Source organism: Myotis myotis, unplaced genomic scaffold (genome assembly GCF_014108235.1).
Source record: "Myotis myotis isolate mMyoMyo1 unplaced genomic scaffold, mMyoMyo1.p scaffold_m19_p_3, whole genome shotgun sequence".
Lineage (NCBI taxonomy): Eukaryota > Metazoa > Chordata > Mammalia > Chiroptera > Vespertilionidae > Myotis > Myotis myotis.
The window spans coordinates 199273821-199289715 of NW_023416335.1; the positions used below are offsets into that span (position 1 = coordinate 199273821).

Sequence of the window (15895 nt, forward strand, 5' to 3'; positions counted from 1 at the left end):
ACCTCCTCACAGACTGTGGAGAAGCGGTTGAGGAACTGCACAGTGTGCACCACAAACTGGTTCAGAAAAGCCACCGTTCTTTTCTGTTGAATAGCCGGCACCTGCGTTATGTGGAAGAAAGAGGTGATTCGTACAGGAGGAGCGTACCCTGAGCAATCCCTTTGGCGTCTGCGACCAGGGGTGCTTTGCTGTGCGGTGTGAGCCCCTTGAGGTCCTCGGAATGGCCCTTCACTTGCTTTCCTGCCCCGTGGGGGGGTGGGGGGGGGGTGGGGGGATGGGGAGGGGCGTCCCAAGATGACGGAGGCCACCGAAAAGTTTCAGAATGGGCTCTGGATTCACAAGTACGAACTTGCCAGTGAGGACCACACACAGAAACACACAAAAACCCTGGGGGCCGAGTACAAGAGGGAGGGTTAGAGGTCACGTCGCCAGTGCGTCACCCTGGAGCAGGCAGACTCGTGACACGGGAAGCGAAGGCTGGGAGAGGCACGCTAACCCCTTAAGCAGCTCGGGAGGGACCCCGTTCGAAGGTGGACAGTGGGACTCTCCCACCCAAGGTCGGCAGAAGAGCGACCTGCGGTCAGGGACAGCGGGAGGCATGGGAGATGGGGTCTCCATGAAAACCGGGCGTCCCTTCACCATCCTCCTCCCAGGTCACCGGAAGTCCAACTCCTTCTTTTACAAACCTTGGTCAGGTCAATGCCTGACCCCATGAGAGGAAGCCCGTCCTCATCCATCTCCTCAGCGGGCGGGGGACCCAGGCATCACCCACAAACCCTCCCCGCTGTGGTCCATCCAACCCCGCAATAGTGTTAGAACGTCTCCCCAAGTCCCCGCCTCCGGGGCCCTTCCTTCCGGAAGGAAACGCCTTCGCACGCCAATCACGCAGCGGTTCTCGGAGAGCCCGCCCTCTCGCCTGGCATTCTGGGATTGGTAGTTCTAGTTCCAGATTGTAACGTCAGTCCAGGGGACGCGAGGTGGAGCGAGGCTGCGGTTCCAGCTGGAAAACCTTAACAACGTGGCAAAAAGGAAAAGTAAAAAATTGCGACTGTTTGAGTTCTCCCTGCCTAGTCCTGTTATCTAAGTAGCTCATTTGTTAATCAAATAGTCACTTGTTTATCAAGGGAAAATAGCGTTCAGTGTTGGCTTTGTCAGAACCATTATAGAGGCAGCTGCACCCTCTGATCCAAGAGTGGCTCCACCAAGTTCCTTTACCAGGAAGCACACTCAGCATCTCAGCATCAATGCACCACAGGTTTGAACTAAAAGCGCATCTGGGCTTTATCTCAAGTTTTTTTGTGCATCCTTTAGCAAGGTATGTCCTAAGGCAGTGGTTCTCAATCTTGGCTGCACATTAGAATCTCCTGGGAATCTTTTTAAAATTCTGATTTCTGGGCCTCATCCTCCGGAAATTCTGTTTCTTTGTTACTAACGTTGTGGCCTCATCCCATAACAAAGAAACAAAATTTCTGGAGGATGAGGCCCAGAAATCAGGATTTTAAAAAGATTCCCAGGTGATTCTAATGTGCAGCCAAGGTTGAGAACCACTGTCCTAAGGTATCCAAAACCCTAAGCTCCTAAGGGTGTTAGCATAAAACTGGACATAATTAAGCATTTAGATCCTTGTAAACAAAATAAAGACATTGTGCATGTACTAAATTTTGAGACTGAGAAAGCTCAAAATGTTTTCCATATAAATTAATGGTAATTGCTTCTTCGTTTCACACCATTTCAGCCTATGAATGCTCTACTTTTGGAAAGAGGAAACTTGTAACAGGCTAGGGATTGGTTGATTTGCCGATGAAAACGTGCTTCCAAGTAAGTTGTTTTATTACCTTTAGGCATCAGTTAGCCACAAATGTCCTTCAAGAATACAGAAAACAGCCCTAGCCAGTTTGGTTCAGTGGATAGAGTGTCGGCCTGCAGACAGAAGGGTCTTGGATTCAATTCTGATCAAGGGCACATGCCTGGGTTATAGGCTCCATCCCAGTAGGAGGTGTGCAGGAGGGAGCCAACTGATGATTCTCATCACTGATATTTTTCCTCACTCTCCCGTCCTCTCTGAAATCAATAAAAATACTTTTAGCCGAAACCGGTTTGGCTCAGTGGATGAAGCATCGGCCTGCGGACTGAAGGGTCCCAGGTTCGAGTCCGGTCGAGGGCATGTACCTGGGTTGCAGGCACATCTCCAGTGGGAGATGTGCAGGAGGCAGCTGATCAATGTTTCTCTCTCATCGATGTTTCTGGCTCTCTATCTCTCTCCCCTCCTCTCTGTAAAAAATCAATAAAATATATTAAAAAAATACTTTTAAAAAATAACAGAAAATAAATATCCTATATAATAAAAGCCTAATATGCTAGGTATCCGGTTGTTGGTTCAACCAATCAAAGTGTAATATGCCAATGAAATGCTAAGGCTATTCAACTGCCTGCTCGCTATGATGTTCACTGACCACCAGGGGGCAGACAGTCGACTGGTCAACCAGCCCTTATGACAGGGGGCAGAGGCTCTGACTGGTAGGTTAGCTTGCTGCTGAGGTCCGGCTAATCTGGACTGAGCGAGAAGGGTCAGGCATGCCCTGGAGCTCTCCCGTGGTCTCTCCTCTGCTAGCCAACCTCCCTCATCCCTCCCCGGCCTGGCCTGCACCCTCTCCCAATCTGGGAGCCCTTGGGGGATGCCAGTGAACCAGTTTTGGCCCGATCCTGCAGGCCAGGCCGAGGGATCCCACTGGTGCATGAATTTGTGCACCGGGCCTCTAGTAGTCAATATAATGAGACCTGTAATGAATGGATGCTTAAAAGACAAATATAAAATCTAAGAAAACACATAACACTCACTCTGCATATGTGGACTTTCAAGTAATGAGTTCAGTAAGATACCTCTCTCCTGAGTCTAGGGTCTCAATTCAGTTTCTCAAGAGGTGAGCACAAGGGAAGGAGTAACTGCCTGGCTACAAAAGAGGTGGAGGGCATTTGGGAGAACTAATCATTCCCCATCCAGACTTTTCATCAAACATGTTTTAGTGACCCCCGAAAGACTCCACCCTCCCTTCAGAACTGATGCCGCAAGAAATCCGAGTCTTAACTTTCCTGCCTTCGATGGTGCCATTTCTCTTTTAATCCTTATACCAAGCCATGCTTTCATCACTTGTTTGATACCTTGTACATGCTACCTTTACCTTTTGTGACCATGTGGTATTGCCAACTTCTTTGTAATTTCTTTAAATTCCCTAACAACATTATATAGCTGTCCTACTTAGTAGCTGCCTATTTTTAAGTTAAGGATTTATTATGCAAGTGAAATATTTATCATAGGAAACAAAGAAAAAAGTATAGGAGGAAAAAATGTCACAGTCACTCTTATTAGAACCATTGACATTTTAATAGAGCAAGTTATTTTATCTTGAATTCACGATGTCAGATTTGTCCCCCATTGGTGGGGGTATGAATGAGATAGGTTTGTCGTGAGTCTTTGCTTAGGTTTATATACTCTATAAGCACTCTGCACAGAATAACCCTCTCCATATATTAAAAATAATGTGCAGCAAATGATGCCACTATCAGCTGCTTCTAATTAACCTCCTTTGGCTGTTTCAGTAAATGACTCAGCACCTGGACTTCTTAAAGTGGTCAGGTTTTTTTGAATCACAACCACATAAAATCACTTAACACGACTCTGGAAGTTCAACATCAACATTTGGTCCTGTAGCCTTGCTTCTAGAGTCCAACATGATCATGCTAGGACCTTTGCTATTACCCTTTTAAAAAATGGGCCAGGAGGTGTGAGCCAGTCAGTCTAGGAAAGTGGTTCACAATATTTTCCAGTATGTGAAGCCATTCATAGAAAAAAAAAAATTTGAGGATCCCTAGATGATTGTGGTTGGATATTTAATATTCACTGAGCAAACACATACATTGTTGGGGATTTAAAATGGGAACATTAAATGGAAATGGTGAACTATATTGGGAAACCCATCTTTAAAAGCCCCAATTTTTAATTCAAAGGTAGTATTTCATGTCCTTTTATTTTCCAGGCTGGGTCCTACTAGTTTTCCTACCATACATCCTGCCTTAGAAAGTCTTGCCTCTTCTGTCACACAGGCAGGAATGGTTAATGGGTTCTGGCTTTCATCTTGAACTCCAGAGCCAAACCTGGGGTCCCATAATAGATACCCAGATGACAGGCACACTTTATATGAGAACTTTTTAACCCTCTCAAGATTTCTGAATGAGATCTTCAAAATCCACTCTCTCTGAATTGGAGGGAAGGATTCTCTGGCAGATTCATTCTTCCTCCCTGTTAATGGTGTTTGGGAGGGGAAAGAGGCAGTTGGCAGGATGCCTGACATCATGTAGGGAAGTTGGATTTTGGAGCTAGCTATGTTATCTCAGGACTCCAGGAAATTGTGGCTTCAAAGGAAAAAGAGGATTTTGGTAGTGGTAAGATGTGTGTAATATTGAGAAACCCTTGCAATAATTCCATTCTCCCAGTTATTTGCTCTCAATAGGTAGGAAGGAATGACCCAGGGTCTTGTAAAGATCATATACACATGTGAACACATCTTATTGTGGCAGGTGAGTGGGATGATGGGGAAAGGAATAGGTCAAAATGAAAGAACTGAGGAATGGCTCCATGGTCTTGGGGGTTAAAGTATTTGTGGGGTAAGACCTCTGAGGCAGCTGTATATACCAGCAGGCCCTAGACTTGCCCACAGTCAGGCACCAGGGAAATCTCAGATTTCAGTGAGGGATGCATGCACAGATGTTCTCCTTGGCACAGGCTCTTTGGAGAGAGGCATTGTTAGGCATTCACAACACAGCCTGAGGCTCCAGTGTCCAACTCCCAGGAGAACCAGCCCTACAGAATATTTGGCAAAGTATTTCAGATTCTAGAGAGTCTAAATCTTAATGAAAATAATTTCTACTTATAGGCTAGAAACCAAAGTGAGCTCTTATACAATCATTACAATAAAATCTATTTGTAATAAACAAACACCCAGTTTTCATTAGTACTAGTGGAAGAAAGAATTAGCAATTAGCAAGGAAACATTAAATTAAGAAAAGATGTAGAAAGTTCTTTAAAGAATAACTTAATATTGGTCTGGTTTAAACTTAATGAAGAAAGTCATTTCTTATAGTTACAGTCTAAGTAAAAATGAACCCAAATGAACTAAGCTGTTTAGACAGTCTATCTTCCTTATCTCTGTGATATAATTTATCACTAGTTGCCTCTGGCTTACTTTAGGGGTTAGTTGTCTGGGCCTTACTTCATTTATACACTGTCTCAAAAATAGAGATTTCCTAAAACAGTATTAGAAAGCTCTTACTAGAGATGGTTGCAGAGATTAACCTTAATTTCAGCCATAGTCTAATCTTGTCTGGATTTGGCTCAGTGATAGGACAACAGCTGTGTTTATAAAAAAGACCAAAGTTTTGTGTTTAAACATCATTAGAAACAAAGAGACCAGCAACATTCATTGCCTTTTCTTACAGAGAAAGGAAACAGGTACTTAACTCAATATAGCACTAAAAATGCAGTTGGTAGAAATGCTTATTTCATGGATCTTTAAATCTATTGGGTTTCTCAAATTGCTTGCAAAGGCCGAGAAACCTGGTGGCCTCCCCTTTAACTTACCATTGTTCAAATTAATTTTGTTTATATACTGATAAGTGTTTCAAGACCCTAGGTAGAATATTCGGCTGGAGGCAAAGACCAACAAGTAGTTAGCATAATAAATGGGAAAGGTCCTTTAGAAGGCTGATGAACCGTGGGCTTTAGCAAGGGCTAAAAGCTATGCACTGATTCTTCTGTAGAGACAATGGTGGCTCAGGGCAATCTCCTAACTTGATAATCTTTTACTGTTTACCAAAGCTTACCTTTGATATGTCTGTTTGCTTTGCTAAAGGGCAAATGTATATTCCAGTAAATAAAAAGCTATGGGTCCAGAGATTCAGGGAGCCACTCCACTAGAGGGTGAGGCCTCTGCCTGGCTTCCTCCCTGCCTTCTAAATTTATATTTCTTATCCTGTATATCCATTTGCACGTAGCCCCTTCCCCAGATTCTGAATCCTTGCTGCAAAAGGTTGCAGCAGTCTTCTTTAAAAATTAGTGGAGAAGGCAAATAGCTATATAACAAAGACATAAGTTAAATAGAAATAAGCTGATCCAGGGAAATTTCCAGGCAAATGTAACTTGATCCTACATAAAGACCACAATTATTTTCACTAAGGTAGTTCAAAGAACAGTTGAAAAGGGCAGAAAGATTCAATGCTTATGTATCCCCCATGAAGTCTGTGTCCATGCATGATGCAAAAGAAGTTGGTTATGTTGAGAATGAGTAATGGATATATCATCCAATGTGTATCCTTTTCTCTTCTGTGAAATGAGATCCTCAAAGCTGATATCCTAATTATTTTGTTGTGTTACTGCGATTAGTTAACAAATGGTTGCTACACATTTCAAGTTATTATGTTAATAACAACAAAAGAAAAGAACCTATGTTTTAAAAGGCATATTTCTTTAAATGTATAATTATAAATGCATGTTAGCTGTTTTGAAAACCTTTTCCAATGCCTGTTAAAATACATGTTTTTGAATGAGAAAGGTGTTAGATTAAAGAAACAGAGTGTTCTCTCTGTCCCTGTTGCTGAGCACACTGACAGCTTGATAATGATATGCTGGAACGGAATGCTGCTGCTGAGGACTTGACCAGTTGCCTAAGGAATATGTGGAAATGGACCATCAGAATGGTCTTTTTTACTTTGTAAACTTTACTTGGGTTCAGAACTAAGGTTATTACTGGTATGGCATAAAGTTAGGTTAAATTGAGTTTAACTTTTTGAGCTACAGAAAAACATGGGGGATAATCTGGACCAAATACTTTTTCTCTCCTCAGAAATTAGTTTTGGGCACAGTACTGTCTCATAACTTCCCAATCAGCATTTCTGGGATAATGTCAGATTTTGGACAATTACAAAAAACCAGACACAAATGTGCAAACCAGATTTCGATTTCTTCTCCACTGACGTGAGATTTAAAACAGTAACAGGAACATTTCTAAGTCAGCGTCATTATGTAGTTGCAAATTACCAAAGTAAGAAACACATTGAAGTGCATGGGTGTGCGATTTTGTGTTTTGGCATGGGAGAGTCACTGAAATATTCACAATGCACAAGCCAAATCATAAAAATAAAAGGGGCTACGATTCCATCATTTTGAAAGTGTAGGATTTAGTTCTGACATCTTGGAGATTTGTGATATCCTGACTTTTGCTTCACAGTACTAAATAATACAAGCTTTAGGACAAAAGCACAACTTTTTTCTTTTCTTTTCACAATGTTTGTAAGTGAAGCAATCCTGAGCAAAACTTAATTTCAACAAGAGAAAAACCATCTTAGACCTATTTATCAACATTGAAAAACTAAAATTAAGTGACACACACACACAATCAGCTCTTATGTTATTTACCAGGAATTAGACGTGATGACCAAGAACTTATTCCAAATCATACATTTCTTCCTGCCTTAGTCTAATTTAAACATTCTTTACTAAGAACAAAGTTTACTAAGGGAAAAGAATATCATTACACCATTTAAAGAATTGTACATACTAATGTTTAACAACAAAGTCGAAACGGGAAAATGGTTGCAATATTCTCTATGTAAGATGTTGTTTTTTTTTTTTTTTTTAAAAAAAAGGTTTGAGTCTGTCCTTAGTAGGTAAAATGTATACCACTTCTGGAACCTGGAGGTAAAGGCATGCCTCTAATTTCTCACAGCATCATATTAATAAACAAATGGAACACAGCCTGCCTCTCCTTGGCATAACTGTATTTACACGACCACTATGACTTATCTTTCCCCTAGCAAAGAGTAGTCTACTGGAAATTTCGTCTGACAATGTTTATATTTGGGTAAGCCCTTATTCCGGAGATTCCATATCCCAGATACCAAGCCCAACAAAACTCACCTCTCTAATCTCCACCCCTAAACATAACCCACTCAATTCCTAAGCCACCTTTTCTAAGTATAAGACGATTTTCAACTACACTGGCCCCATTTATTATTTCAGGATGTATCCCTTATTTTTATTAAATAGTCTGAAATGACAAACTCTTACAAAATGTTTGGCCTATCCTGATGCTTTTAAGGCTCTCTGTCCCATCACAGAGACTGTTAATGGGAACCATGTCAAAATTCACTGCCATTTTCCGCTGTAAGTTCAAAACCTGCTTATAAGGGGTAGAGGAAACTATTTCTATTATTTGGTAGTAATATTTTACTGTATTAAATAATTGACATGGAAATTGCTATGCTTTGTAATTTTTTTATCTGTACTTTAAAGCATATAACAGTTCATACCAAACATCTACATGATTACAAAACAGTATTGAAATTTTTTAAATACCTGTAACATTTCCCTATCAAAAGTTAATTATCTTGATTCCATAAGATGCTATAAGAAATTATATAGAGAACTTGAGTAAAAATATTTATTAGCATTAAAATAAACTTTCAATTATTCAAAAATATGAACTATACATCTCTGAAATTGTTACTTAAGTATTTTTTATTCACCTTTACTCAATCCTTACAGTAACTTCATGAGACACTGATTCCTGTCTCTATTTTATAGGATGAAATGTAGCTTCAACTCACTGGTATGCAGAGTTTGGAGGAATTTATTTAATTCCATATGACTGAAGGCCAAATCCCAAGCTTACACTCTTCTGATTACATCATAGTGTGTCACAAAAACATGGTGACTGCCTTACATAATACTGACTTCAATTTTGAGATGGTGAATACAGTTCTTTTGCCACTAGATGTCATCTCAAAAACACTTAAATTACTATAAAAATGGTGAAAATTCATAAAAGGCAAAAGCTGTTAAAAATGATGTTATTTTTCATGTTAAGCTTTATCCTATATACCAGATGTTCTAAGAATGTGGAGATGTAGAGTCAAAAGGAATTTGCATATAATGAACAGGGTTGAGTAACATAATCGCTCACATTTTTTAAGGAATTAATCATCTTTTTTTAAAAATATATTTTATTGATTCTTCACAGAGAGAAAGGGAGAGAGATAGAGAGTTAGAAACATCGATGAGAAACATCGATCAGCTGCCTCCTGCACATCTCCCACTGGGGATGTGCCCGCAACCCAGGTACATGCCCTTGACCGGAATCGAACCCGGGACCCTTCAGTCCCCAGACCGACGCTCTATCCACTGAGCCAAACCGGTTTCGGCCATCTTTTTAATATTAAATTAAATAATAACCTTTAATAATTCCTGAAAAAGTCCTAAGATTCCTACATATAACAGATTGCTAAGAAAATAAGCGTGTGCATGCACACATGCATGCACACACATACACTCAACAACTTCCAGAGTAACACTGAAAGGAGATCCTTTTTTCCTTTTGTAAATACTTGGCCCTGAGAATTAGAAAAGTAGCATATATTTAAAGCATAGAGGATAGGATATACTCTGGATAATCCTGTGATAAAATCAAAAGCATTATGTTTCCCTAATCATTTCTTTTCCGGAACTGCTGAGTCAATTATATTCTTAAGAGTTGATTAAAATACATACACATACACATACACACACACAGAACAGAGTAGAAAATTTTTTTTTCAAACCATTAATATTTTATTTAACAAAAACAACTGAGATATTTCTAGAGTTTACAGTATATTTAATATAAAAATAAGGAATTCTCCAAAAATGCAAAACTTATGGATCCAAGTTAGACAGAAATTTATTTCACATTTCAGTTACCCAAAACAACAGCTTGTGGTCGCCTCCAACTACACATAGTGGGAGAGTTCTATGCCAGGAAAGGCCAGATCCAACGACTACTGAACCAAGGAGGATGGGCTATAAAATAAGTGAAGAATTAAAGAAGCTTACTAAATCATCAAAGTTAGTAAGTAAAAACTACCCTTCAGAAATAAAAAATACATTAATATATTGCCTTTATATATAGCAGAATTAAAAAATATGCTTCCTCACAGGTGAAATAGGAATTATTTGCTTGCAGTTGGTTGGAAGGAAGGATACAAATAATCTATGAATTTCTAGTGCAACCCAAAGTCAAATATTTTTGCAGCCTAAACAAACCAAGCAAGCAAAATGATTATATTTAAATGAAGGACAGCCATGGCCAGTGTGACTCAGTGCTTAAGAGTGTCGGGTTTGATTCCCAGTCAGGGGTACACACCTGGATTGCAGGTTTGATCCTCAGCCCCAGTTGGGGCATGTGCAGGAAGCAATGGATCAATATGTCTCTCTCACATCGATATATTGATGTTTCTCTCTCTCTCTTCACCCCTCCCCCACCTTCTCTCCCTTCTTCTCTCTCTAAAAATCAATGAAAAAAGTATCCTCAGGTGAGGATTTAAAAAAATAAATCAAGGAGAAAATATAACAGAAGAAATAAAATGCTTCTTACATGTATATAGACAAAACATCTATTACCACTAGTGATTTAAGTATCAAAAAATGCCTTATTTTTCCAATTTAAGCAGATGACATTCATAAATATCTAGATACACATTACAAATTTGGGGGCTATAAATGGAAAAGTAAAAAACAAATTAAAAACCCATATGCCACAAAACATCTCTACATTACCTGAGGGTGTCCTAAATGATGAATTTGAAACTGGCTTGCCATTTTGCCAGGATAACCAGTGGTTGCAAACAAATTTTCATTAATTGTGGACCACCTAAGGAAAGAAAGAATAAAAATAACTTCAGTATTTTACAGATAACTATAAACTTTTCTAAAACAGGTTATATTTTTTTGTTGCACAAAACAATAATTTTATAACCCTGAATTTGTTAGTGGGGCTTTAAAATGAGAAATTCCAGGGAAGTTAACTATATTTTCTCATTCTGTAAATATTTATTAAGTGCTTATTGTGGTGTGCCACTTTGTTACATTCCAAAGTTACACAGGTTAGCAGTTCCTTTTTTATAACCAAAGGGCTAACAGTGTGGTAGGGGACATCAACAAGGTATCAGACTGATATAAAATATAAACTATTTCACAGAAATACATTTAATGTTCTTACTGACACTCGTTATGAAATAGTGATAAACTTACAAGTTTAAATTCTTGGAGATGATACAAACACCTAGAATATTTAGATATTTAAATATTTAAGATTTAAGACATCCTACACATTGGAATATAATGAATCAATGAATCAACGAATGATAATGGCGCTCCAGCAACATGCTCAACACTTTAATAAGTAGAAAAGATAAGAAAAAAAAAGAAAAGATTCCCTGACCAAAAATCAGACAAAAATTTGTGGCAGACATTAGTTACTTATTCAACAGCCTTTCTGACCTTTTTCCACGCTAACCGAACCCCAACTACCTTCTGGCAGTGTGTCCAACCCCAAAAGATGAGACACAATAGCAAAGACAGCTATTCCCAATGAAAAGGGAGTACTCTTCCTCTCCCCTTACTTTGGCCAATGAGGAGGCTATGATGCCTGGAACAATGGAGGTCATCTTGCGACTGTGAAGCAACAAGTCCAAAGCCTTGCCATGGAGGGTGGCAGAGGGAAAGGTCTCAACTCCTGATGACGTTGTTGAGCTACTAAAGTAATCCTGACACTGCCTTCTCCAGACTTCTTGTTAAGTACCATACACTATTTGCTTACATCTCTGAAAGCAGGACGCATCCCACAATCTCTGATATTCTTACACTGAGTGACTATAATCTTAGATTTGAAGTCACACACAAACGTTACACGTTCTATTGGTATTAGTCTCAGTCAGTAAATTCTCCTTTGCTTGAAAAGGAAAGAGCCCTAAAGACTGTATGATACAATGGGATATTATGCAAAAAGGAATGAAAAACAAGGTAGATGTGAATGTTAATTTAAGCAAGAAAAAGAAGAGAGCAAGTTGCAGATGATGTCTAGCATGTTCTCATTTAGCACAAAAATGAAGTTTATATTGAAAAATATGGTTCCACCTACATTTTATAGCTTGATCAGTACATAAAATAAGGAAGCATATGCTCCAGATTATGGGGGGGGGAGGGGGAGAGGTGGTATTTGTACAGTGGCAATGTGTCTTACAAAATTAAAAAAACAACATTGAAAAATCACTCCCTCGCCTAAACCAAAAGACAAGAGCAAAACCTTAGTTAAGACAACCCCCCCAACAAACAAACATAAATCCAGAGCAAAGAAGAGGATTGGGAAAGTATTCCAGATGGAGTAACCAGACTCAAAAAATAAAATTATAACTCCAACAGAAGTGGTACACTACCTAAATATGCAGGCTCGATCCATGTGGACAGGTCTCTTCACTTGAGGGTAACTAAAAGATAGTATTTTGGATTTTATGAATTATATACTGGTCTTAAGTAGAACTTAAATTACAGTTTAAAAAGTATTTCCTTTAAACTAAAAAATATATTTCTATTGATTTCAGAGAGGTAGGGAGAGAAAGAAATAGACACATCAATGATGAGAGAGAATCATAGATCGGCTGCCTCCTGCACGCCCCCTACTGGGGTTCCAGCCCACAACACAGGCATGTGTGCTGATTGGGAATCGTACCATGACCTCCTGGTTCATAGGTCAATGCTCAACCACTGAGAAACACTGGCCGGGAGGTATTTTCTTTTTAAAAAACACAATGGCCCAAGCCCTAGCCAGTTTGGCTAAGTGGTTAGAGCATAGGTCTGCGGACCGTAGGGTCCTGGGTTTGATTCTGGTCAAGGCACATACCCTGGTTGCAGGCTCCTCCCCGGCCAGGTACTGGTCGAGGCTCGTGCAGGAGGCAACCAATCAATGTGTTTCTCTCACATCGATGCTTCTCTCTGTCTTTCCGTCTCTCTTCCATTCTCCCTAAAAATCAATGGAAAAATATCCTCGGTTGAGGATTAACAACAACAACAAAATAATAATAAAAAATAATAAGAGATAACTTGTTTCAAAACAGAACAAAACAAAACATCACAATGGCCAATATACTTAAACTGTGACAAAATTCCAAATAAGCATGGGATTGAAATAGATGAAATATGATAAAGACATAAGCATGATGCAGAACCATCATAAAACACGATTATTCAACAGGGTCAGTGTTTGTTCAATGTAAGTAAACAATGCTCTAAGATTTCCTCATCACATTGCTCTTTCTGGGTTGTGCTCAAAGTGAATCTGCAAGGCACCAATGCCCATCTTTGTTATCTAAACTCATAGCTCTGGCCCTTTCAAAATAGACTTGCCTTAGCTCAACTGTGAGGGCCAGCGATATAAAAATGGCTCAGTGGATCATTAAAAACAATGACTGATTTTTGTAAGCAATAAATGAACGAAGAAAGTACCTGGATCGAGTAATATCCCAAATTAACCAATCATTCCCTGCAACAGCTCCAACTTTGAAGGTGTTTTTTAAACACCAGTGTGCTGACATTAATGGTATCTGTTCTGATTCAAGAGATAAAATAGCCTGTTGGGACATAAGATCATAAAATCGGATTGTTCCATTCTTCTCTGCAACCATCAGCTGTGAGACAGAAAAATAAAGAAAATTCAATAACTTCATTCACCAAATTTGAGAAGCAGGCAGAGATTCAATGTATGTAGTAAAATTTAAACATTTGCATATATGTATTATAAATGGAAGATAAAATGCAAAGGATGCTTAAGTGCCGGCGACCAATTCCAGAATGTCATAATTTCAAGTTTCATCAAAAGGTTGATGAGACTTGGGGACTCAAGGTTGAGTCACACATGTAGTCACCAGCTGGGAATGGCTAAAGGCATTTCCCCAAACCTGAGTAGGAAACTGATTGCTGGCTGCCAGACAGTTAAAGGGCATCTTAATTTATATGTTATTGCCTCTTACTGGCCAAACACCTGTACAGGCGTAGGCTAGCCCCCAAACTGACAATGCTACTGTACCCTTTGAAACCTTACCCTTTGAAGTGTATTAACTCCACCTTGCCTTAGGACAAATTGTGTTAATAAAAGCAAGGGTCCTAGACAAGAAGGGAGTCTTCAGTTCCTTTAGCTGAAGGTCCTCTGACCCCCAATGACTTTCAAAATTATATCTCGTCTCCGGACTCTTTATTAGTCTCTGGATTTCTATGTCACCTACGCACAGCCTTTTCCAGATTCCTGAACCCTTCTAGATGCTGGGACGAGAACCCCTGGCACTTAAGGAACTGGCATCAGCTCTAAACAACTGAGGGATTAACTTTAAGATGAATGTGGTAGCTTCTCAGATTCTAGGGAGCAATGAAACAGAGTGATGCCCAAGAGAAGATACTGGCAAATAAGACAACTCTTGTTGAATGGTTCCCACTTTCTCAATCAAATAAGAGTTAAGGCCAAATGACACTGTTAGGATTTTAGAACGCTCTATTTTGAATAGGTATTGATCATCACTGCAGTTATGTCAGATACTTTCTGTTTATACACTATGGCTCACAAGCATGGATTTAACTTTTATTTTTAAACAAATATTGCTACTAGGCAATCTGGGTATCAGTTTTTAGACTGTAATTTGCCAAAGAGCAGGAAAAGTGTCTTCTGAATGAATGCCATTTAGACATGATGGCTGTCAAATAAAAACTTAATTATACAGAGCTTTTAAGGTACAGCTTTCTAGAGTAAATGTATTTGTGACAAACACATTTGTGACAAGTACATTTGTCTCTGAGATGGAAAAAAGTCATTGATTTTTCTCCTCTATGTGTGCAAGTATTACACATGTATATATCTTTTCAGCTTGATAAAAGAAAACTAAGTTATAAATAACAACCTTAAAAGATTCCTCAGGATGCCAGCACACACTCATTCCAGGGGAATTAAGAGCAAAATGAGATGTCTGTACTCCGTCCAAGTTCCAAATCCTAAGAAAAGAAAAGGAGTATAACTTTAAATATTTTTGATATATCACTACTAAAAAATACAATTTCCATGAATGTATTCAAAGCCATTAACTAAAGATTACAAGATAGACATTTGTACTTAAAGTATATCTTTCAAGGAAAATGATAATATAAATTATTTTAGAAATTTGTGAAAGCAGTATGAAGAATTTTTTTTTTAATATATTTTATTGATTTTTCACAGAGAGGAAGGGAGAGAGATAGAAAGTTAGAAACATCGATGAGAGAGAAACATCGATCAGCTGCCTCCTGCACATCTCCCACTGGGTATGTGCCCGCAACCCAGGTACATGCCCTTGACCGGAATCGAACCTGGGACCCTTCAGTCCGCAGGCCGACGCTCTATCCACTGAGCCAAACCGGTTTCGGCCAGTATGAAGCATTTAACTTTTACCATACTGAATCACAGAAAAACAGTCACATACATTTTCTCATTAATTAACACCGTTAACACTTGTAACCAAATTATTCGTATATTCCTTATTTAGTGGGCAAAATCTTAAACTAATCAGGTTGCATTCCTGCATCAGTAGACATTTCAATTAACAATAATTTCTACAAAGGGTATCTCACTCGCCTCAACCGCCCGCCCCCCCCCACCCACCCAGTGGCTCCCATTTTCAAAATAACATATAAAGAAGCTAGTATGAGGTGATGTGAATTTAGGGAGATAAATAATTTTCCATGGCTGCTTATTCCTTCTGCCTTTGGGTTTCCATGTCAGGGACCAATTACTATCTTACATTTTTTGATCTGGCTTACTTCCCCAATTCTCTTTCTCAAAGGTGGCCTTGATTGATAGCTACCACATTAAAGGTGAGCTGGATGAAAAAACACCTGGTTCCTTCAAGAACCAAGCTAATCACTGACATGGCTTTCTATTTCAATTTCTTTCCTATCCTGAGTGCAGATAAAAACTCAGAAGTCTCCCTTTGTTGTGAGAAGTGCTATCCCCAA

At 39.2% G+C, this 15895-nt stretch overlaps 2 protein-coding genes across 8 annotated transcripts in view; both read right to left on the minus strand.

The window, feature by feature from the left end:
- WASHC3 (WASH complex subunit 3) overlaps positions 1-855 on the minus strand; it is a 39585-nt gene extending 38730 nt beyond the window's left edge. For 3 of the 6 annotated variants that reach the window (XM_036299410.1, XM_036299409.1, XM_036299408.1), the window contains exons 1-2: positions 687-852; positions 3-101 (exon numbers count right to left, since the gene is read on the minus strand). In XM_036299410.1, coding sequence (XP_036155303.1) covers positions 3-101; positions 687-737 — 150 coding nt within the window. In that variant the 5' untranslated portion in view covers positions 738-852. Of the gene's footprint in view, positions 1-2; positions 102-686 lie in introns of all 6 variants that reach the window. The other 3 variants (XM_036299412.1, XM_036299407.1, XM_036299413.1) reach the window with 3 other exon arrangements.
- A 2-nt stretch (positions 856-857) lies between these two features.
- The window catches only part of NUP37 (nucleoporin 37), a 43864-nt gene continuing 28826 nt past the window's right edge, over positions 858-15895 (minus strand). Inside the window, exons 7-11 of one of the 2 annotated variants that reach the window (XM_036299406.1) lie at positions 14809-14899; positions 13367-13548; positions 12301-12351; positions 10643-10736; positions 858-1009 (exon numbers count right to left, since the gene is read on the minus strand). In XM_036299406.1, the coding sequence (XP_036155299.1) occupies positions 959-1009; positions 10643-10736; positions 12301-12351; positions 13367-13548; positions 14809-14899 (469 nt within the window). In that variant the 3' untranslated portion in view covers positions 858-958. Of the gene's footprint in view, positions 1010-9687; positions 9887-10642; positions 10737-12300; positions 12352-13366; positions 13549-14808; positions 14900-15895 lie in introns of those variants that run through there. The other variant, XM_036299405.1, reaches the window with a different exon arrangement.